A 24,895-nucleotide genomic window follows, 5' to 3' on the forward strand; every position below is an offset into this window, starting at 1 on the left:
CGAAGTGTTTTACTGATCGAATAGGTCGATCATTTTTTTTCGTTCATGTTCATGTACCATAACGTTATCCTCGGCCACAACACCATTCACAATATTCCTCAGGGCTTGATCTTGAGAAAAAGGTACATAACCAGCCAGTGATGTCTTCTGCGCTTCATTGGCAAAGCGGAGTTGCATGATTTCAATCCTAGTCTTGTCTGTGATGTTGAGTTGTGATATGTTGTGCCTTAGAATCATACGGTTTGCTTTCTGACCCGGTGTCAAGGTAGCAATCATTCCCATCCCGTGGAAAGTCCCCTTCCCATCCAGGGTGATAATATTATGATCAACATTGTCAGCTGCAAATAACATTGTACTTTCGAGTAGGTCTATGTTCTCTAGAACAATGGATTCTGACGCTACACAATCAGCTGCATTCTTTTCAAACCTCAGGACTTCTGCGTAAGAACAATATCCCATATTGTGTAAACTGTAAAGTATCAACAAGAAATCTCGACCTGTACAGTGTACAAATGATGTCCTTGAACAGCAAGATCAATTTGCAATGATGCAATCACCGCTCGTGGTCTGACGATCTGGTCGGTCGAGTGGTGAGAACGACAGCTTGGCCAATACTTGCAACCTATTGCTTTGTGTCTTTTCCTACAAATAAAGAACCCAACAGTGTACGCAAAGTTTCAGGCAAGTGGGCTACGTTACAGCAGGACCGAGATTGAGTGTCGGTTGCGTAGCCGAGTGGTGAGAACGTCTGCGCGACGTTCGAAAGGACGTGAGTTCGACACCGCTCCAGAGCACGCGACTGTGTCTCGGCGAAGACACTTAATGGCAAGCCAAAATAAGGGGAGCAGCTGACTCGAAGACTATATGTCACTTCCCTGCTTCCTATCGTCTGTTGTATCGCATCTGCGATCGCAGTGTCACTGTATGTTATGTATCGCAATGGGCGCACGTAAAACACGATTACTATTATTATTGAGTGCGTCTGTGCTTGGATAATGATCATTAACAGATGGAACATCATTTTTGATGAGCCTTGCCGCAGTTATAATTATTTCTCTCTTGTGTGACTCTTCATCATCCTCATGCCTAATTGTTTTTAGGTAATGAGATAGGAGGAATTCGGATGTCTTCTCTCTCATAGTGACAATGTCATGAAGGCCCTGACCTTCAGTTATATAGATAGATTCATCGATTGGGTCTTCAGATATTTTGATCCATAAGGAAGGCAATCATCATTTGCTAAAAACTCCTTCACTTTAGATCTGCGGTCTGATATCGTTAACTGTTCTTCATCATTCTGTTCAAGATGTGAACACTTCTTTAGAGATGCCTGGTCCTGTTCCTCATCCTTCGGTCGCCCAGATTTTCGACGTTTTGCCTCAATACTCTGCCGCATTACAAGGTTACGTTAAATCCATATATAAAATTAACCCTACAAGAATGATGGTATAAACAGTGCAGCATGCAAATCGCCACCGTAATATTCAATACGACCTTTCACGGCGAATGACCATTGATCAATCGTCAGAACGTCTCTCACAACACTCTAACATAGTCCTTGCAAAAACATCTGTTTTAACAAAACTAAAGCCAGGTCTGTCCGTGAGAACTCGAGTCCCACAAAACAAACAATGAGTCTTACTGCCGAAATTTCCATCAAGAATTCGAACACTTCGTTTCCTCGTGACGCAAGACCCACTTTCCTCTCTGTTCTTCTTAAGCTGTAGGTATCGATTGGGTTGGTGTAACGTTTAGGCCTACGACAGTCTATGTGTACTTATCGACCAGCTGTCGCAACAGTATTGTCCCCTCTATTAGTACTGGCAGCATTAATCCCATCAGCACCCTTTTGACACAGTATAGCCTACTGGAGGCTTCAGAAGCTTGAATTTCCTTGTCACAGATCGTAATTTCTTTGCAGGCATTTTCCCTGAACCCTTTTCTGTGTATCCGTAAACTTCTTCCGGCAATCACGGTGGACCAAAACTTTGCCAATGTGAAATAATTGCAGTATGAAATTTACTTTTAAATGAGCACCACCACTAACAATAATTTCATAAAAATTGAATATTTCAGTATTTGTACATCAGCCATTTTGAAAAAAACGGCGGAATTTCGAAAACAGCGGATAAGTCAAGGTAAAACCCTTCAACGACTGGACTATAAGCTTAGCCTAAGTATCATGGTTATTATCAAAGGTAGATTTGGAAGAGTAGGCAATCGCACCAACTATGGTTATGGAAAATATTGTTGCTCGCTTCTCGCTCCCAGAGACCGCCATAGAAAAATGAATTTCCTCGGAAACACGCTGATCTAAAATAAGTAGCCTACCTCAGGTTTTCTGGATAGACATGACTGGTGAGGTGATTGATGTAGATGTGAACCGAAGTTGGCAGACGAAATTTCGTTAATTGTTACCGCTTAGGCTACTGCCGTGAATAGCATATCCTGCACTGATAAGCATCGGAGTTTGTTTTGTCTAATCTACGCTTACACCAGGTGGTTGAAGCAGGGAAGCCAATCTTCGTGCCCACTTTCAGGCATATCTTCAAGTGTTCTGCCATACACAGCCACTTGCTTTTGGGCAGTGTCGAACTGGGGCCCTTTCGAGTGAGTAGTCACTTTAACATAACAACTATTGTAAGCGCCTGTAAAGCATGAACCAATCACACTATGCGTTGTCTGTAACGTCATTACGTAAATGGAAGTTAGAGGTAGAACAAAGAAAAAACGCAAACAGCTCTGATTGAAAGTAAATTAAGGAACGTTCCGCCGTAGCCAGCTCTTAGAGAATACATTTCGATGACGTGGGTTCGTTTTCCACCCCTGTCATAATTCTTTTTTCTGCTGTAATTACACAGCAACGTTCAAAGCACTGATCAATTCTCTGGCTGACCTGAGTTCTAGAAGAGTCACAATTGGACGGTAGCCAATTAAACATCTTCTGCTTAGTTAATGCTTTACAAGCTCTTACAAAAGTGGTTACCTTAAAATGGCTACCTTTCGAGTGCCGTATCAGGACTTTCACCACTCGGTTAAACAGCCGACAAGTATCGAAGATGATCACACCACTTAGGGAACGTTCAAATATTACGTAACGCCTTCGAGGGGGAGGGGGGGGGGTTATGCAAAGCGTTACGTTAGCGTCATATCGGGGGGGAGGGGTTCAAGCAAAACGTTACGTAACGCTTTCGAGTACGGAATGGTAGTTTTTTGTGCTGAATTCGTAGTGAAAAAGCGTTACATGGGGGAAGGGGGGATTGAAAAAAGCGTTACGTTGGCGTTACATGGGAGAGGGGGGGGGTCAAAAATTCGGAAAAAAAGCGTTACGTAATATTTGAACGTTCCCTTACCTCTGTGACAAGGCATTTTCCATATCAAAACAATGGGCCGGAACATGTTTATGATCAAGACATTAAAACTGCCATGAGGCCGGTGTTGTATTTCTCGATCTCACAGACGCTCCGCAAATTCCTCTTCCCAGGCAGGCGCGTGATCATTGAGCTCACTTACAACAAGAATAATTTTGTACTCTCACCACTAAAAGCAATAATCTTAGCGAGCTACCACGCTTTAAAAATGGCACTCCTCAGAGATCTGTTCTGGCTCCTTTTCGGATCAACATCTACTGTTTCTACCCCTATGACCGGCAACACACGGTCGGCTAACTGCTATCACGATCTGCAAATTCCAAACCTGTCGAAACATTAGAAGAGAGCTGAAGAAAGAATATGTCGACACTTTCGGCATACCGGTACTCATAACTGAAACAGCGACGCAGCCTTCCTTCAACAATTGGGATGCAAAACGTGAGCTCAAAATCAACACCGATGGAAAAGCCCTGCCCAAACCACAAATGCCTGGGAGAAGTCCTCGACAGGTCGCTTCACATAATTATATTGCTTTGTGAAGGCGATTGGTTGGTTCTGGCTGGGGTGCCGGTGCATTGCTTTTTTATGGCCGTTTTAAATGTAGCCAATCTTGTTGCATGGCCACGGAAATATTTCAAAAACTACTTTTTTCACAAAGTTTTGCATGACATGTTTCAGAGAAATTTTAAATATTCGTCTGCAGTGCCCCTTCTTAGGCTACAACACATTCAACACAAGTACAGTAGGTGCACAATTCAATTCTTGTGAGCTCCGAAAAACACTCCTTATATCTACTGCTGAAAACACGCGGATTATGATAATGTCGCTAGTTAGGTCAATTTCTAAATGGTATGCGATTTAGCAAGAGAAACAAAAAATTTGGAAGAAAAACACCTGCTTTTTGGGAATATTAGGTAACCCAGTGCACGTCATTTAATCTTCTGCTGGCAACGTGTCCTATACTAGCGGTTACATGTTCGCGTTTTGTCGCTTTCGCCTTTTTCTAGACCTTTGTTATGTTCACATCATGATTGTAGGAAATAAAAACGACTGAACTGAGACCAACTGATATCTTTTTATTAACAAATTACGGCGATTGACCGATGTCTACGAAAATCCAGATTAATTTACAAAGTTTGCAAGATCAACGTGGTACGGTACACGAAAGCGGCAACGACAGACATTAAATCACAAACCGAATCATTGAAGCTGGCAGTCCTGAATATTGTGCAGTACTCCAACATTTGTAATACCATGCACACTGCACAGAATACCATGAAAACCCTTTGCAGGCTTTGTGACATTTAATCACGCTTATAGCAACTCAATAACTGCATCAGGGCACAAACACAACGACGCACATTTCTGATGTGTATGCACTATGCAGCAATCTTTCAGTGTGCTGCCAACGCATTTCTTTTATAAACTTAGAGTTGGAAATGTTCAGTTCATTTCTTGTTTCAATGAACACCACCCTCTTAGCGCACAGATAAGATTCCTACATCTATAAGCTTCTGAATGTTTCGTGCGACTTCTGGGTTCTTTAGATGCCTGAAAAATTGCAATAAAATTTACCAAAAAAAATATATACTTGAGATTACGAGCAATTGGGCTCCTGCGGTATCTTCGACGAGATGCAGATCAGAGACAGCAACCACTTCGATGTGATATTTTCACGTCACAGCCTGCAATCACTACGGTTTCAATTTTTGCCGATCGAGGATGTCAACCACGTGAAAACATATGAACAACTTGGAAAAATGTAGGCTACAAAACTCACTCATTCAAAGCTTTGGGGTCTTGCTGAATTTGATCAAGAATCATTTTCATTGCTGGATCTCGAATGATCCTCCCAACTTCCGGATCAGCCATGGCTCGTTTCCTAACCTCCTCCGGATCATTGCGGTTCTGGTAGTTACTCTATAAACGCAAGAAAATGAATTAGTGGAGAAGTTTCCTGGGACTCCCACACAGTGAGTACACTCAAATCAATCAAACTGTTTATTTGAAGTTGAGTTTTTTTTTTTCTTCCAGAAAATAGTTTAGTTCTCATCAAAACCACGACCAGCAACCGGTTTAGGTTAGAAGAATGTCACAGCCTCATACCTTGTGATAAAGTGAAACAGAAACGGATTAGATCGTCAAAGTCGGTTAAAAACAGAGACCGACCACTGCTTAGTGCAAAACGTTTGAGATTACGAGTTTTATTGACACAACTAGTTACGAGGCACATGCTAAACTTGATCTAAATGCTATGTGGAAATCACTCCGAACAGTAATTCAATGGCAATTTTTCAAATCTGAACTGTGTCATTAAAATTGTAGTTTACAATAAATTCTATAAAAAGATTGGAAGAGGTATCAAGTGATATTTCATTCATCATTTCAACGCACATGAAGACATCTTCTGCATCCCTCAGTTGCCTCTGTGTTGTTGGGGTCGATGTCGAGTGCCTTCTGATAAGCATCCACCGCTCTCGAAAATTCCTTTAGCGCCTCAAGCGCCCCACCTCTCCGCACATGACCTTTGACTGGAAAGAAACATCGACTTCAAGTTTACGATTAAGATCTAATAAAAGAGTAAATAAGGCACGGTAAAAATAAAGCAACTGGCAACACTGAAAGTGCAGTTCATTTGGTATGGATATTGAATAACCTATAAATATCATTATACCAAATAATATGAACAAAATACGAAGATAACCAATATCATATGTATTACATTTAAGTATTTAACATATACATCATATTTCATTTCTGATGTTTAAAAAGTTAACTTAAAGCATGCTCTTGCATAAAACGTTTTGACCGATTTCGCCAAAGCTTTCTTAACTGAACAACTAATTTTTTAATTTCCAAAAGATTTAACAGTGAGTCGAAAAGTTTTAAACAGTTTTATAAATATCGTCTTTCTAAGGTCCGTGTGGCCTAAATCATTACTAAAGAAAAAAGGATATTTTTTTCAAACAAAATATGTATAAAAGTCTCTGTTGCAACGTACAAGTGGAAAAGGCATGAAATAATGTCGAGAACAATACGCACTGAACTGTGGGTCTTTCTTGACGCATTCGTCGCAATCTTTTAGGGCGAGCCGGAATTCCAACAACTTCATGTAGCAAGCTGCTCTGTTGGAGTAGAGAGCAGCGCTGTCGGGGTTACGCTTGATCGCCTCCGTGTAGCGCTTTAGGGCTTCGGGATACTTTCCTGGAACAGATACTCACACTGTAGTACCAACTTCACGCTTTCAGACTCGAATTTCAGACATGAGATTTCAAAGCGATTTGTTGAGGTATTAAAATTCTACCAAGAAGCTTTACCCGCTTTGTACAATTCGTTTCCTTTTTCCTTTTCTTCGACAGCGATGTCAGGATTGACGTAGGCCAGCTTCGCCGCTTCTGCGATCGCTTTCTGGCATTGCTGGACTTTGGCTGAGACCTCCTTTGTCCGATGCTCGGTCAAAGATTTGTTGAAGGTTTGCAAAGCGAGTTCGTAATTTTTCTCTTTCAAGTGCGAGTTGCCGATCCGCGCAAATGCCCTGCAATGATGTAACGACGTTGATAACATATCGCTATAACGTTTGCGCACTTCAATAGGAATATCGATTTTGAAATCAAAAGTAATTAACGTGAGAAATTGCAAGACCAAGAAAAAGTTCAGCTTCCAAGATTATTAATGTACGTATCGTTATTGACAAGATCAAATAAATGTGGCAAAAACAAAAGCCCGTGCTTTATACAACGGTACCTAAACGATAATGTTTACCAGTGTTTTCTTACTTACTTAGCTATTGACTTGTAGTCAGTTCTACTTTCACGGCCAACATCAATCGCTTTAAAACATGTTTCTCTACACTTTTCAAGCTCGTTTTGCTCAAAATACACAGCAGCTTTGTTGGTCAAAAAGGCCATATTTGTGGGGTCCAATTCGATGGCTTTGTTGTAATGTTCCAACGCGATTTCAAATTCTTTCTTTTTGTAAGCAGCGTTGCCCAATTCTTTTTGTTGTAACGACTGCAAATAAATCACATTAGAGTCCAATAACACAAAAATACTCTTTAGTTATATCAACTGGCTAAAAAGACAGAATGTTTTTTATGCCAATGTGCTCAGGTCGTGTCAACATAATGCTAGTTTTGTTGCTGTGAAATTGTCTTGTGTCACAAAATAAACTATTCTTTTGTCGAACCCTCTGTTAGCCTTCTTATAAAGCATGCAAAGTGGGAAGCTACCCACACAAACGATGACTCAAACAAATCAGACGAAAACAACTTTAAAGTGAAAATACCTCTTTGATGTGGGAAGGTGCCTCTTCTTTTGGAGGTGGAGGAGTTTTTGCTTTTGGTGGAGGGCTAGGTTCAGTATCCATTGACTCGTCTCCATTCATGTCAGGCATTTGCAAGTTTATGCCAAGGAGAACACTTAAAGTGTCTTGCACTCGGGGGTCGGAAAGATGTCTACAGAATAACAATTTCAGATTAACTTCGAAACTTCATCTCAATGTACAATTTCACTTTACGATTGCCGGTTAGATTGCTGTTCGCTGCAGTATGTTCACGACAAACAGTGACAAGAGGCCATCAGCTGGATGATCAATTTTACTTATTACAATGCTCTGAGTGTCTAACTACAATATTATAAGGCGACGATGCACGTTGACAAGAGACAGCTGTATCGTGTAGCATCTGAACTGGAAGCCAAACGCAAGGCTTCATCTTGCACGGCAAACAGGATTGCCATATTGGCGATTTTAACGCCAAATTTTAGAAACTTGACGTTTTTTTAATACATTTCTAAATTGGAACGGTCGCAATACCTTAGGCCAGGGATGTGCAACCTTAAATACAGGAGGGCCAGATATAAATAACTGAGAAAAACCGCGGCCGCACATTTATTTAACAAAGGATTTCTAGTACAGTAGTTGCAGGTAGTGATGGAACAACCTCCCGCTCAGGTTCCGGCTAAACTCCGGTCACTTTTTTCAACTCCAGCTTAGGGCCGGAGATGGTAGTGGCTCCGGCCCGGAGCCGGAAGTTGCTCCATCACTACCTGCAACTACTAGTAACTGTACTGTACGTCCAGCGGTGAAAACAGCAGCAATTAAACATTTACGAAAAAATAGTTCAAACGTGTTGAGATTTGCAAATGTACAGTATGTTTCGAAAAGACCAATATGTTCACTCACGTTCCTAAATTTTTTGGGTCACCGCTTAAGCTTGCTAATAGCTGCAGGTAACTGGGATCCTTGAAATAATTAGCTGTTTTTGGGTGATTCATTAGCTTTTGTGACATGCCAGCAAGGTCTCCAAAAGGATTTTTTAGAGGTTGGCTTCCAGCTGGTCCTGGGTGAAACAAGTTTAACGATAAAGTTAATCAAACCTACAGAAGAGATAATTTTACTCTTATTTTTAAGACTTCTTCTCATATACAGTAGTATGCCGACCAAATTACATCCCAGTGAGTCATTTTATTATCGTGATCTAAAAAAACACTGTCGGCATAAAACGTATGTGATAGGCTAGCATTCTGATAGCGTTTTCACGACAGACTTACTAAAGCTGTTAAGTTACCTGCATGAAACAGGTAACTGTAACAGGTAACTTTAAGAGGTAACTGTAAAACGGTAGCTTTGCTGTGTACTCAATGAAATACTCAAAATTTCAAACTAAACTACATAATCAATAAATCCTAGCCTATAACATGTAACTACTTACCAGTGAGATGAGCTTCACATTGCTCGATTCCTTTTTTCATCTGATCATTGTTGGGATCAGACTTAAGACCTTCTTCATACACCATCTTGGCTTCTTCAAAGCGATTTAAGAACTCCAATGCAGAGCCCTTCCGTGAATAGCCCTATCAAAGTTCAAAACTGACTTTAAACTACGGTGCTGCTGCGCATTCAATTTTCAATACAACACATTATGTGTTGCCGCTTGTACAAAGTTACTGCTATGTGGTTGTGCCATGAAATAGGTTCTTTTAAAAACAAGCAAATACCGTTATACTTACACCTGGACCTGGATTAAAAAAAAACTCTTGGAAAAGCAAAAAGCACTCATCTCATGTGTGTACAGACTATGTGTGTACAGACTATGTGGAACTAGACAATTCAACGTTGAATCAATGTAAAAATGACGAATTTTGTAGTCTGGGTTTGTTCAAAATTAGTGTTTTCCATCAAAACAACATTTTTCATGATTAACAATAGAGGTTAATGAGATAGTCTCAGCGAAAACGTGTCAACGAAAAAAAGACAGTTGCCAAATAGCGTTTGTTATAAAAGATCAAGTTGAAACCTAAGTGGCAGTTTAGAATAAACCTGGGTTTCAGCGTTACATGTCTTAGTTGTCATTGAAGTTGACCATTTAAATGCTTGCATATGTTCGCAGGTCGTCCGTCGAAAAATACTGTAGCCGAATAGGGAACTAGCTGAATCGGACTAGCCGATTAGGGAACTAGCCGAATCGGACTAGCCGAATAGTAGCAGACCCAAATTATTTACGCACGTGACAATTCAATAAAATTAGCACCCCTGCAAGCGAATGCAAGCTTTAACATCAGATTTAGGGCGGCCGGGGACTATTCGTAGTGTTCGGACACTCTGATTCAGAGATATCCCAGTTCGGAGAAGACCGATTCGGTTGTTTCTTGAAAATCCAGCGACGGCTTTTGTTTATTTAGGGTGGAAAGTTTTTGTGTTTACCTTGCTATACCTATACCCAGGCCAATACCCATGCAAACGAAACGTTCTATTTTTGCTGAGACTTTAATTAGTCAATCTCCATTACAAGCTAATTCCTTTAAATAAACAGATGCTGCTGTGAGATTTTACAGAACTTCCATTGTATTTTAATTGAAAGCGTGTTAATCATGAAACGTTGTTTTTATTTTGTTTTTTTGTTGAGACTTTTTGGTCATTTGTTCGAGATTTATTGGTCGAGATTTTGGCAAGTGATTTTAACCTTAAAAAGCAGGAGTCGACCTGTACTCGAAGTATATACATACGTAATCAATGTTTTATAATACAGTTTTACAGCTGAAATTTAGATTAACTTAGACTTTGAAAACATTTTCAAAGACACAATATCGACAGAAAGTATATACAAAACACTTTAAGTATGGTACCGTATAGAGATGTACCGATATATCGATATCGACATCGGTGATATCGGCCATTTTTTAAGTATCGGTATCGGCAAAATTTAGCCGATACTAAACATGTAAAAAAAAGGCGTTTACTGCAGATTTTCTGCAGAAGAAAAGATATAGATTTTTTAAAGTAGTAACTAACGTCACATTGATTTAAAAAAATAACAACCTATTCAAATTTTTGATACCTCACACTCCCATGACTTCATGCGCACACCTTTTGGCATTGTTTGCTTACAGTGATTCTTTCACTCAAACAAATCGCTTTGTTTTAGCAGTTTTGCGTTGTTCGATTCTTAAGTTGTGAAGGAGACTCAATTTCTCCAATATTTATCATTTGTGTTTCTTTTTTACTCTCAGCAGAGGATAAAACCAGGCCAAGACTACCCAGATAGCAAAAAATGTATAATTTTGCATCGTTTTTACGTTGCTAAACGTTTAAAAAAACCGTGTAACTTGGTTGTTTTTAGTAAGCTGATTCTATCAGTTTGTGATTTAATTTCCACCTTTCGTTGTAATAAACTGACCAAGCTTAAACAATGTCATGGCAGAGTAAGTAGGCTCAAAATGAAAGCAATGGGACTACGAATCCTCACTAAACTAATCAATAAATGGTCTTGTTGCCCCTAACATGACATCTCATTGTGAAGAAAGGAGCGTTCTTCCCGGCTATCAGCACAAGGCTGAGCACTCACTAGTACAGCGAGCTGTTGCGATTCGTTAACCATAACGGTGTAGCTTCCACGCTAGCCATTTAGACCATCCAATCAACTATATGTTTCTCGGCAGCCATTTTGTAGCAAGAATTGACATCGACAAGAATTGAAATGGCTAGTGTGGAAGCTACACCGTTGTGGTTAGCGAATCGCAACTGCTCGCTGTACTAGTAAGTAGTGAGTGCTCAACCTTGTGCTGATAGCCGGGAAAAACGCTCCTTTCTTCACAATGAGGTTGTCATCTTAGGCGCAACAAGACCATTTTGATTAGTTTAGTGGGGATTCGTAGTCCCATTGCTTTCATTTTGAGCCTACTTACTCTGCCATGACATTGTTTAAGCTTGGTCAGTTTATTACAACGAAAGGTGGAAATTAAATCACAAACTGATAGAATCAGCTTACTAAAAACAACCAAGTTACACGGTTTTTTTAAACGTTTAGCAACGTAAAAACGATGCAAAATTATACATTTTTTGCTATCTGGGTAGTTTTGGCCTGGCAAAAGCTTTTCAAGTTCAACCAAACGACAAGCGCCCTTAGGTTGCACAATGCACATTACTTGTCGAATAGTTTTGTACGACTACACAAATCACTTGGTTTACATTTTACATCTTATTATCAATTATGATAGCTTATTTGGAGAGTTTGCCCAAACACTTTATTAATTTTTCAGAAACCCAAATTATGATGAAATGTTTCTTCCCTTATATCTTATATACCCCTTATTATATACTCCCTTATATACCCCAGTCCTCAATTACGGTGGACTTTCATTACTAAAACCTTGATATAATTCCTTGTAAATACCAAAATTGCTTCTATTTGTAACACCAAAGTATCGGCCAAAATATCGGTATCAGTATCGGCCTAAAAAATTGATATCGGTATTGGGATCGGCCAAAATATTGGTATCGGTACATCTATAGACTACCGTATACAAAAATTATTTCTATTTGAAACTATGCTGAAAAGTGAATCATAACTATTTCGTTAGTGATACAGTATTCATATAAAATTGCTTGAAAACTTAAATTATGTATATAGATTGAATCCATGTTTCATTGTTTAGTGGAAAACAAAAAATTTAGGAAAAATACATAATCCTTACTTTTGGCCAATCAGGCTTAATCTCTATCACAGTTTCGGCATCTAGCAAAGCTTTATCATAGTCTTCGAGTTTGGCATATGCAGCTGATCTGTTGCTAAACAACACATGATTCTTGGGATCAATTTGTATGGCCTGAAATATAATTGTGAAGAGACATTGAGAAATACTGGTTACATATCCAATACTGAATCGACAATTATGTATGAAACAATTATAAACGATTACATCTTTCATGTAATCTAATTTATTATCAACAGTAGTTCTGTAGTTGTATTCTTTAATAAAAAAATACACATCATTGTAAAGATCAAGCAACAAAATTGTTATCCTACAATATTAAAAACACAAGCAATCAACCGGTATTGTAGTTAAAAGTTTTAAGATTCCTCTATCGCTGGTTTGTAAAATGGATCAACAGATGTGCAACGTCTGAGTCAAACAAGGCATGAGCATTATTGAGCAAGCTGTGAGCGCTAATCGAATTAGTAGGCTTAAGGTCAACAAAGTCTACAAATATCTCCTCAATGCAGGCACAAAGTAGAATTTGCGCCAATTTGTTTGACAGTGTAATGTCTTTGTGACGGATCAGCCGCAACAAAATGCCGAGTACCACTGTACCCAGTAGTCAGCACCTGGGTGGTGCTTTGCAGGCAGTGTGCAAATACATCCCAATGCCCTGCCTCTGGCCAAAATGTTGCCTCCGTGCAACACTAGAAATAACCTCGTCTGCTCAACATTCCTTTCTTGACTTTATTGCTAATTTTATGTGCATATTGTGTGTTTACTGCAAGGAATACAGCAAGATTAAATCTGGAGGCTCATTACTTTTTGATCTACCCTTGTATGATACATTGGTTGTCACATTACCGGTACACTGCCATTACTACGCAACAAAAACATTAAAATCAACAGAATATCGACAAGCACTTACTTTGGAATAAAAATCAATTGCCTCTTTTATTTTCCCTTCTCCAAGTGCTGTATTTCCTTTGGTTTTTAAATCCGCCACATCACCCTTAAAACAAAAAAATAAAAGACAGTTACAAACTATCAGCATTAGCAATAATGCTCAATGCTCAGGTTATAAACAGAATTTAATAGCACTGTTTTTGATATACAATAAACATATATATCTAAACAACCCTTTGGATAAGGTTAGAAATGGACATTTTCAAACAGTTGAGATTTTGAATCTACTTTAGAATAGTTATATCAAGTACAAAATATAGAATTCAATTTGGTATATATATATATTTTTGCCAAAGAAAATCAATGAAACAAGCCTTAAAGCAGCCGGCGGCCATCGCGGCCATGGCCGCTAAGTAGTGCTTGAATGACCGCCGGTGCTACCTCCTCAGTCGGCCAAGTTTGGCCGCCGGTTTCTTCTAGCCAATTATTTAATTTCACAATAGAATGATCGTGGATCAACTGTCGAAAATATCTAATATCAAAGAGTGACGCAGAATTAGGTCAGCGCGTCATTATCACCACTGTTGTATTGTGCGGAAACATTTGCCATTGTATGGAAAATATCCAGCTGCGATCACCAGTGTTTGTAATTCCCGTTTATGTTAACAAAGTGTTAATCCGAAGTGCTAATTTACATCGGCTGGCAATATTGTCGTTTTTATGTCGATTCGATGTTGTATCTTCGTAGTTTAGAAATGTTCCCGCTGTGGGTTAGTGACTTCACACCCTCAATGGTGACATCATAACGGTATAAATGGTCAGGTTTTATGAAAGGCGGTATGCAGTTGAAACAATTTAGTGTCATTAGATGGTCCGCAATACCGGATTACAATCCCGATAAAGCAGTCATTGCGTGGTACAACCATTCTATAGCAGGACGTCGCCCAGACTTCAACAACACCAAGCGATCATTTTGGCCTTGTTGCAAGTTTAATTCTATTTACTTGTGCTATCGTTATTTGTATTTTGGCCTCCAAGCACGCAGATATGGCCGCCGAGAAGGAGCTCTCGGTAGGCCACGATGGCTGCCGGAAAAAAACACGAGTTTTAAGGCCTGATGAAACATTAAGTTAACTCAAAAGTTGTGTTTGGAACACAAATTACAGAATGGCCTGTTTAGAATTTAATTTGGAGAATCCAATTAGGTAAATTTTTCGAGAATTTGTAGGGATTATTTAGGTAGGCAGTTTTTTTGTTGATGATAAACTTTGTGATGTTGGCATCCTTTTTGCTGATAAAAAATTCCAATACAATTAAATGTCAGTGAAGCAATAAAACGATATACACAGCGGCGCAACTAGAAAAAATCAAAAGGGGTCGGCAACGAGAGAGAAAACTAACAATTATTTGTAGAAGTGGATATATCACAGTTAGAGTGTTAGAATATTAGCCTAATGTAAATTGACAGCGCAATGATCCAATTCTGTGACGTACAAAGCGGCCTTTTTCGCTCTGTCTGCACGTGCTGCTCACTCTCAAAAAAAGTTTCCCGCGCTTTTGATAGTAGGCAGCAAATTGTTTGCTCTCCAGGCCCACATTTTAAAAAGTAGTCCACACAAGCTTAGAGCCTGGATACACATCAAGTTTGACAAGATTTTAAAGAAAATTTAATTGCCGTCTTTTTGATACCAAAATTATAAAATTGGTGAATGTGTGAAGTTGCGACCATACGAAGATTATGATACAAATCAGACTAGCCTAAAGCCAGCTGCAGTTTCATTTTGTGGGTTAATAAGGTTGCATCCTAAGTAAGGATGCCCAAAGTAGAATTTCGAATCCATCCAGAATCGAATCTAAAAACCGCTTTTTATCGGGTAATTGGATTTGGAAATAATACAGAGAAAGGAAAAAAAATTCTTTTGAAAAAATGCTTCGCCGATCCGCAAAACGCCTGCAAGTCATGTGCGTCGTGCTTGCCAATCCGTTTCTGCATGTGATTAACAGAGGTCCCTTACGTGTGTGTTGTTTTGAAAGAACAAAGGCAAGAAGAAGAAAACGATTGAACTTGAGAATGAGAACTTGTTAAAATGTTGGCTTTGTAAAGGGGAGCAAGTCTTTTAGGCGCCGGTGAAATAGGTGCGCACACTGTGGCGTCTAGATATTTAGGTGCAGAGCACTGTGGCGCCCGTTCATTTAGGTGCTATTTCTAGTAAAGTCTGCAGATTGTATCAGCTTGGCAGGTAGGGCAATGCTTTTCACACAAAATGTTATCTTGAACAGAAAAATATATTGTATTTTAATGGGCGTGTTCGGCATTTATTTGTTGTTAGTCCAGGTTTGCGTCGGCGAAAGCTTTATCAATAAGTTATTCAAGTTTCCGATCATGACTTTGTTCACTTTTAGTGAATCAAATAATAACTACACTAAACATCAGTAAAAAATATACCGTAGCCTATATTCAAGCAGGTGGTAGGCTTGAGTAAAGAGTAACTTAATTTTCCGTCAAAACCCCAACTAGGTTTGATAACGAGCAAAGTCGCACCATTATGCTTGCAACTTGTAGCCAGGGTTCATATCCCCTTTAGAAATGTATTCATGCAGTAGAGAGTTGTCTCATACGAACTCGCCACACGACCAGTCTATCCCGAGTAGAAGTAATTGCGAAAGATAACAGATTAAATAAAGTTCAATCTGTGTTCAGGATGCATAGCAAATGTCCTGTGGAGATGTGCTAATATCAAGAGTAGTAGAGCTTTGTCTCGCACCTCATATCCACAAGCGCATTAACAAAACAACATATTTTTCTGTTCAATATAACATTTTGTGTGAAAAGCATAGCCCTACCTGCCAAGCTGATACAATCTGCAGACTTTACTAGGAATAGCACCTAAATGAACGGGCGCCACAGTGCTCCGCACCCAAATATCCCGACGCCACAGTGTGCGGCGTGCGCGCCTAAAAGACGTGGACCCTTGTAAAGCTTTTTTTTCATGTCGTTGTAAGCGTAAACCTGAGCCGGTTTCCCTCACTTCAAGCTTTACTACCCTGGAAAGTCAGCCATTTTGTTTTTATGACATCATATTGCGTGAATAAATGACAGTCTGTTATAGAGATGCAGCAAACCCAAAATTTTTATCCGCACACCGCACCGCAACTGAATCACCTAACCGCACGGCGCACACCGCAATTTATCTGAAACTTTGACACTGCACCGCACACTAGGGTGGTCCTTAAAATTTTTTTTTTTGAAAATTGAATGGGCTACCCTTGATTATTGTTACATATGATGAAAAAACAACCACAAAAAAATTTCATTCGAATCGGAAAAAATTTAGAACGTGCTACTGCACATTAAAAATCTGGAAAATTCAAGAATTTTGGCAATTTTCATGATTTTTATAGAAAATATTTTAATACCACTAATGGATAATAAATGCTCAAACACAACTTTATATGACAGATGAAAGGTCTTAAACACTATTTAAACCTATTTTGGGATTACTGCCTCACTGGGTAATGATATGAGCTTCCTGGCGGACTTAGAAAATCGTGAAAAATTCAAGAAATTTGGCAATTTTTATGAATTTTTTGAAGTTATTTTAATGGCACAAGCTAACAGCAATTGGCTCAAATGCAAATTTGTTTGACATAAATTTTATTATTTCTGCAGGAAAAAGGTGTACTTTAAGCATTAGCATTGTATTGAATTCTTCAAATTTATGACTTCAAAAACAGTTGGTCGTCATCAAGATGAGATATGGCTCGTACACAGTTATAAACGTTGTCTCACTGGGGCGAAGCTGCCATCAAAAAGAGAAGTTCTGCAAGTTTATTTCTACTTGCACTGTGTGAAAAAAAGAAGGTTAGAGAGAGTTCCTCTGCACTATCTGACATAGTATTAGATTTCTGAAAAAGAGCGAAAGTTCCTTGCAAATAGAAAAAAAGTTGATTGTTACTTTTGAAAAACTTGTAAACAACTGGCAGAAACTGAAAAACAATAAAGAAAACAAAGCAAAACGTTCAAATACTACAAAAAACAAGGAAACTAAATTTTCTGAAGACTCTGGACAGATTGTTTGATATAGCACATCCAAATGCCTTGGAACTAATGCAAATTCAAGAAGACTGAGAGTTTTTAATTGCTCAAAGAGAGAAAGGGCGAAGTGGTACCATGGCTGGAAAAGATATGACTTTGGCCGGTAAAGAAGAAAGATCGAGTAACCCTGATTAACCTTACCTGAGTAACCCTGACATGAGTAAGACCTGAGTAACCCTAACATGCCCATACTTTATTCTCAAGTAAATCTGGAAGCACAGCCTCAACTGGTTACATTAATAGGTCACAATACCCATTACCCAATATGCAACAAAAAATAATACTTGAATTATACTCACCATTGTATTCAAATAATCACCAGGAAATGACCTAGGTACGATATCTAGGATCACTCAACAATTCTTACAAACATTTGCTAAATTCTGAAAAAAGCTCAAAAATACAAATCTAACTTTAATTCAATAGCCTATGTATCCTACTGGTTAAGAATACCATACCGTACATGGCTAAATGGTCTTAAATCTTTTTTTGCGTACAAGATACTTTGGCATGCAGGAAAGCTGCACCAATAAATATTTTTGATAGGTTGAGTTACGCTAGGAAAATGCACTTCGTACCCGGCAGCCTAACCAGCGCTACATGTTGTTAATATTTATCTTAGAATATTGCAACAAAAAAGTAGGAAGTGACTATGTTTACAGCGCTGTAGATATAGCTGTTCCATGCCTTAATTTTAATCTTTACGTCGCTTTTACGGGTCTGCTACTATTCGGCTAGTCCGATTCGGCTATTTCCCTTTTCGGCTACAGCCCGATTCGGCTAGTCCGATTTGGCTAGTCCGATTGGGCTAGTTCCCTATTTGGCTACAGTCTTTATCGGTTGGTTCCCTATTCGGCAATTTTTTGAAAATCCAACGATAATCCTTCTGTAAATCCAATGACGCCTTCTGTTTATTTAGAGAATTTTGTATTTTATTCCACAATATGGTTTCTTTTGCATTCCGACAAAAAAAAACAAATTGAAATGAAATTTAGCGAAAAATCTTTGAACTATTAAATTAAACTGTTAAATAAATTAAAAATAAAATCGACAACAACGCCTTCTGTTTATTTAGAGAATGTTGTATTTTATTTCACAATATCGTTTCTTTTATAGTTAAAATTATCGAAGCTTTAGATGAGTGGGGTTTAGACCTAGCCACTGAAATCTTAAATCATATTTATGACACCGGAAACATCCCTAGTGATATGGTACGTGTAAAAATGACGAATTTTGTTGTCTGGGTTCGTTCAAAATATGTTTTTTTACATCAAAACAACATTTTTCATTATTACCAATAGAGGTTAATGAGATAAATAGAAGTGTTTTGTTAGTTGTTCGAGTGTGTTATTGTTCAAAATACATGTAAAAACTTACATACGAGTTATTAATTACGGAGATAGCATAAATTTGATGCTGTAAAACAAAGTCATATATTATATGTCAAACTGGCAAATGCGCGGACGAACAGTTTTTTACGATAATGCGCGGTCCATCAATTTAGAGTATTAACTGGCGGTAAGTATTAACCGGCGATTCAATTCGACATACGCGCCGACTTCCGGGGGGCGGCGCCCCCCGTAAATTTATGGTTGAGGGGCAACAAAAGTGGTGATTACAAGTGGTGTTTTAAAGATAAAACACTTCGCGAAAGAGATTTAGATAATTTAAACGGACTTAAATAATGCCGAAAGCAAGAAAAGCCTACGTTGCTCTTGCCCGCAAAACAGCAGCTGATCGCATGGCTTTCTCATACGGTATGGAAATTTCAAAGTGGATGGTAGAGTAACTTACGCTGCTGGTATAGTCACGTAACTATTCACGGCAATATTCAGTAAACCAGCTAAATTAGACGTGCTATTTTCAACGAGGTCTTCCCGCTGTGAGACAATTATGATTTAACAGAACGCATTGTTTTTTTCGCAATGTGTAAGAATTAAATCGAAAACCGATAAAAGAAAAAGGGTTTAATGGTCTTGGTCGCAGATATTGCCTGCATTAACGACGTCTCTTACCGCTATTATCACCTAGCTGACCTGACATGGTTGTTTTATGCGGCCGCTAAGGTTTGACATCGACTTTAACGATCATGGAATGTTACGTAATAATAACAACGATTATATCCTACACGCAAAAATAAAAAAATGATCTCTTAAAACAGCTCTTTCTGTTTTGTCTCGTGAGCTTTGCATACTGCTAAACAAGTGCATAAAGTTTAGAATTGACAAGAAATCATTGAATTTGAAAAATAAGTTTGAATCACTGCAAATAAACGTATTCAAAACTTTTACTTAGGCACACTCCGTAATCTACGTCGACAATGATTTTTGTTGCGTTCATTTTGAAAACTGCCGAGCTGGAGACAACAGCATGTCCCGTGTTGGTTGAACTTGCCTTTTTGATGTGAAAATCACTTGCGAACATCTCGACCTTTACTCGAGTATACAGCCTACTGTATTCAATAAAAGACTACAAAGACTTTCGATAAAAAACAGAAGAGAAAACACTTCGCCGTTGTCAACGCTTTGAAAGAAAGTAATTAGCGAAACGAGGTTAATAAAACTGATAGCGGGTTTTCCCTCTGCTTGAGATCATGATTTTTTACGTTTTATTTCGATAACTTCACTGTCTTGATCGTTGTTATTCACTCCCACGAAAAGGAAACGAATCGTCTTGTTTTTCAACTGTTCCAATTATGAGCTAACAATTTCAAAATTTTTACGACTAGGCGTACTGCATGCGTAAAACTAATCCTTTCAAGCAGCGGTTCTAATAAATTCGGTTTGCGACCTATTTGTCAATATAAACAAGACACTAAGCTTAATCAAAGACTATTTTAATTGAGTAAAATAGCGTTACGGTTATGACGTCATCACCTTTCTCGCCCCCCAAGGTTTTTTGAAAAGTCGACGACTATGCAATTCGATAATATCAAACCTCCATCTTTTACACTCTGACTACAAAAAAAAAATTAGGCCTATATCACGTGAAAGTTACGAGTAATTAAGCATTGATTTCAACAACCTAATTTTTGGGCAAAATCAACTTTACGACTAGTTTTGCGAACTTTGATCTTCCGCTTTGCAAGGCAACTTGATAGTTACTTTGCGCTTTAGTCCAACGTAGAGTGGTTTCACTTTAACCTGAATAAAAAAACGTCTACTTCTGGCTTTCTTTCCCAATTAAAATTATTAATCAACGCAATCGAAAAGGTTTTCAAGAATTTCGTTATTGCTTTGTGACAAGCATTACTTTTTTCTCCGCTATTCTCTTTTAAATACCGGCGCGCGTGGTCTTGCTCCTCGGTCTAGGAATGGTAATTACGCAATTCATTATGACGCAACCAAAGGCTTTAATTTATCACATGGCTCACCCAGACAGTAAGATCTGCCATTTTTACATTGATTTAACGTCTGCAGACGTTGAATTATTGTAAAAATGACGGATTTTGCCGTCTGGGAAAGCACTCAAAGGTAAACACTGGATAAAATGCAAGAATGCAAATGAAACGATAAATTGTGGAATAAAATACAAAATCTCTAAATAAACAAAAGGCGTCGTTGGATTTAGAATTTTGTAATAGTTGAGGATTCTAATATATTCTAAGTTTACATGCAGATGGCGCCGCAGGATACATGTCAATTTTATCTGAGCAAACATTAACAGTTCAAAAATATATTTTATTCGCTTAAATTAGTTTTAAGATCTCAGTGGTTAGGTCTAAACCCCACTCATCCAAAGCTTCGATAATTTCAACTATAAAAGAAACGATATTGTGAAATAAAATACAACATTCTCTAAATAAACAGAAGGCGTCGTTGTCGATTTTATGTGAGCAAACAGTTTAATTTAATAGTTCAAACATTTTTCGCTAAATTTCATTTCAATTTGTTTTTCTTTGTCGGAATGCAAAAGAAACCATATTGTGGAATAAAATACAAAATTCTCTAAATAAACAGAAGGCGTCATTGGATTTACAGAAGGATTTTTTTGGATTACAGAAGGATTATCGTTGGATTTTCAAAAAATTGCTGAATACGAACTAACCGATAAAGACTGTAGCCAAATAGGGAACTAGCCGAATCGGACTAGCCAAATCGGACTAGCCGAATCGGGCTGTAGCCGAATAGGGTAATAGCCGAATAGGACTAGCCGAATCGGACTAGCCCAATCAGACTAGCCGAAACGGGCCATTCCGCGCTTTTACTGCGCGTGCATGCTCTTGCTGCGTTTGCAAGCTTGCTGTGCTTTTTTTCTTCCACCTCATGTTTCAAATCAAAAGACAAACAAATGAAAAAAAGTGCATATATAACTTCTAAATTCAACTGTTTTTGCCAAGTGAAACACTGGGCAGTGGCGCGTGCAATATTTGTCCGGCTCGTACTCCCAAGGATATGAGTTCGATACCACCAGGAGGTTTTTTTTTAAAAGTAAATTCTAACCCAAAGTGACTCAATTGTTAGGCTGCACATTTTTGTGGCCGTTCAGTTTAGTTTGTTTTTATTTCTGACCATGACAACGAAAAAACAGTATATGACAAACATAGCAGAGATCCAGAAAAAGATAGAAGCGGCAAAACGCGGACGTTATGGCGTGCATGATACCATACCAGGACAATCAGTTTAAAATATGACACGGTCGCAACACCTTAATAAAATTTTTATAAATTTAGAATTAAAAAAAAAACAACTCACTAGTCCTTTTTCTCTTTTTTCTAAATTTATAAAAAAAAATAATAAAGTGTTGCGACCGTGCCATATTTTAAACTGATTGTTCTACTTTGGTATCATGCACGCTATAACGTCCGTGTTTTGTCGCTTCTATCTTTTTCTAGACCTCTGCTATGTTTGTCACATACTGTTTTTTCGTTGCGATGGTCAGAAATAAAAACAAACTAAACTGAACGGCCACAAAAATGCGCAGCCTAACGGTTGAGTCACTTCGAGTTAGAATTTACTTTAAATAAAACACCTCCTGGTAGTATCGAACTCATATCCTTGGGAGTTGGAGTCAGACAAAGATCGCACACACCACTGTTTCACTTGGCAAAAACAGTTGAATTTAAAACATATATATATGCACTTTTTTCATTTGTTCATCTTTTGCTTTGAAAGAGAAAGTGGGAGAAGAAAAAAGCGCAGCAACAGCATGCATGCGCAGTAAAGATTGAAAATAAGGCATGGAACGACTATATCTACGGCGCCGTAAGCATAGCCACTTCCAAAAAAGCAATGAAGAGTATACAGGCTACAGCTCCTTTGACTTCTTTAAAGGAAGCCACTTGTTAAGTGCACTTATAGCAAGCAAGTGATTTTATTGGAATATTTATTGCCATGCAAGAGTACCGTACTGTTGTTTCTTGGAAGTGGCTACAGTTACAGCGCCGTAAATACAGCCGTTCCATGCCTTTTTTTAATCTTTACGTCGCTTTTACTGCGCATGCGCGCTGTTGCTGCATCTGCGTGTTTTTGTTTTTTTTTTCACCTTCTTTTTCTGAGAAAAACACGTGAAAAAACGTGCATATATATATAACTTCTAAATTCCACTGGTCTTGCCAAGTGAATTTGTGGCGCGTGCGATCGAACTCACAAGGTATGAGTTCGATACCACCAGTGGTGATTTTTTTTTTAAACTAAATTGTTAGGCTATGCATATTTATGGCCGTATTTAGTTCTGACCATCACAGCAAAAAACAGTATATGACAAACATAGCAGAGGTCTAGAAAAAGGTAGAAGCGACAAAACGCGGAGGTTATACCGTGCATGATACCAAAGCAGGACAATCAGTTTGAAATATGGCACGGTCGTAACACCTTAACAAAATTTTTATAAATTTAAAACAAAGAGAAAAAAAGGCTAGTGAGTTTTTTTTCTTTAACAATTAAAATGAGTAAAAAAAAAATCTAAATTTATAAAATTTTTAAGTGTTACGACCGTGTCATATTTTAAACTGATTGTCCTGCTTTGCTGTCATACACGCTATAACGTCCGCGTTTTGTCGCTTCTACCTTTTTTTATACCTCTGTTATGTTTGTCATACATATATTGTTTTTTCGTTGTGATGGTCAGAACTAAAAACAAATGCGTAACCTAACGATTGAATCACTTCAGGTTAGAATTGAGTTTTAAAAAAAAAACAAAACCTTTTGGTGGAATCGTACTCAAAACCTTGCGAGTACGAGCCAGACAAAGATTGCACGCACCTCTGATTCACTTGGCAAAATCAGTTGAATTTAGAAGTTATTTACGCACTTTTTTGGATGCAACCTAATTCGTACCATGAACAGTTCGGACCGTCAGTTCGTACCTTGAAAAGATAGAGAGAAAAAATAAAAAAGCTGAAGTCGTTGATCGCAGTTTCCGCAATCATTTTAAAATTTTTCCCCTAAAAAGATCGAGAGAAAAAATAGCTCAAAACCGAAATCCGCTGATCGAAGTTTCCGCAAACATTTTTCCGCAGTTTCCGTTAACCCTAATTCTAACCATAGAGTAATCTATACTCTAACCCTCGCTGATCGCAGTTTCCGCAAACATTTTTCCGCAGTTTCCGCTTACCCTAACTCTAACCATAGAGTAATCTATGCTCTAACCCTCGCTGATCGCAGTTTTCGCAAACATTTTTCCGCAGTTTTGCAGTTTCTGCTAACCCTAACCCTCGAGTTTGTTTCAAATTGTTTGGGGAAACTCCAATCAGCGACTTCGGCTGTGTGCTATTAAATTGCGATCAGCGACTACGGCTTTTTTAATTTTTTCTCTCGATCTTTTCAGGATACGAACTGACTGTACAAATGGTTCAAGGTACGAACTAGGTTGCACCCCACTTTTTTTCCAGCAACAGCGCGCATGCTAGTGTTGGGCGATATATCGAATTTTCAATACGATACGATATCTTTTCAATATCGATATTTATTTCAATATCGTTCGATATTTTAACTATTGCAGCCCTAACTGGTAACTGCAAACCCCTACAAAAACGTTGCCGCGGCCAAACGGCAAAAGTTGAAATTGCCTCGGCAATTGCTGTGAACGTTTATTACGAAAAAAATTGTACCAAACATGGAAAACGAGAATCGAAAAATATGCTAAAGTTAGCGATAAAGCGAGCAACGCGATATGCACGCTGTTACAGTAATTCACATTGAATAACTCACGGGGCGGAAAAGTAAATTAATTTTAGGTTGATTCAACGTTCGAGTCAGCACAAATCGATTTAATTTTCCTGGCGGGATATATTGCGTAACAACAATGCCCAATAAGAAATTTACGTTTGTTTTGCATTGATTTGACATCTAGCGACGTTGAATTATCATAAAATAGCGTTAATTGCTCAACTAAGTACCGATAACAAATTAATAGCTCCCTGCGAGAAGATTGTCTCGATTTACGTATGCACTTACATAATTTCGGCACAGTTGAGATACTGCGAGCAATACAAAGTCTGTTTGATGAAGAACTAGATGACAGAATCGGAATCATCAATCGGAGGATGAGGCTGTCGCGTCATCACTGAAATCAGAAACATCAAGAGGCTCATCGCTTAGCTGTAA

The 24,895-nt window shown here is 38.4% G+C and overlaps 1 protein-coding gene across 1 annotated transcript; it reads right to left on the bottom strand.

Moving 5' to 3' along the window:
* Positions 1 to 4,427: 4,427 nt before the first annotated feature.
* Positions 4,428 to 17,743, bottom strand: LOC145771633 (stress-induced-phosphoprotein 1-like). Its single transcript, XM_082583354.1, has 12 exons — positions 17,648 to 17,743; positions 13,275 to 13,358; positions 12,344 to 12,475; positions 9,082 to 9,223; positions 8,553 to 8,709; positions 7,656 to 7,824; positions 7,152 to 7,381; positions 6,689 to 6,906; positions 6,414 to 6,575; positions 5,766 to 5,902; positions 5,152 to 5,291; positions 4,428 to 4,922 (listed from the first exon to the last, which is right to left on the bottom strand). The coding sequence occupies exons 1-12, from the start codon at positions 17,648 to 17,650 to the stop codon at positions 4,850 to 4,852; spliced, it is 1,647 nt and encodes a 548-aa protein (XP_082439480.1). The 5' UTR covers positions 17,651 to 17,743; the 3' UTR covers positions 4,428 to 4,849.
* Positions 17,744 to 24,895: the final 7,152 nt, after the last annotated feature.

The sequence above is a fragment of the Aplidium turbinatum genome, chromosome 6 (genome assembly GCF_918807975.1).
Source record: "Aplidium turbinatum chromosome 6, kaAplTurb1.1, whole genome shotgun sequence".
Lineage (NCBI taxonomy): Eukaryota > Metazoa > Chordata > Ascidiacea > Aplousobranchia > Polyclinidae > Aplidium > Aplidium turbinatum.

Bases quoted from the DNA above. Each gene is read 5' to 3' on its own strand.
- LOC145771633 (XM_082583354.1), bottom strand. The intron at 12,476-13,274 runs GTAAGTGCTTGT...ATTATATTTCAG, and splicing joins CAATTGATTTTTATTCCAAA to GCCATACAAATTGATCCCAA. The intron at 7,825-8,552 runs GTGAGTGAACAT...GTTATTCTGTAG, and splicing joins GACCCAAAAAATTTAGGAAC to ACATCTTTCCGACCCCCGAG.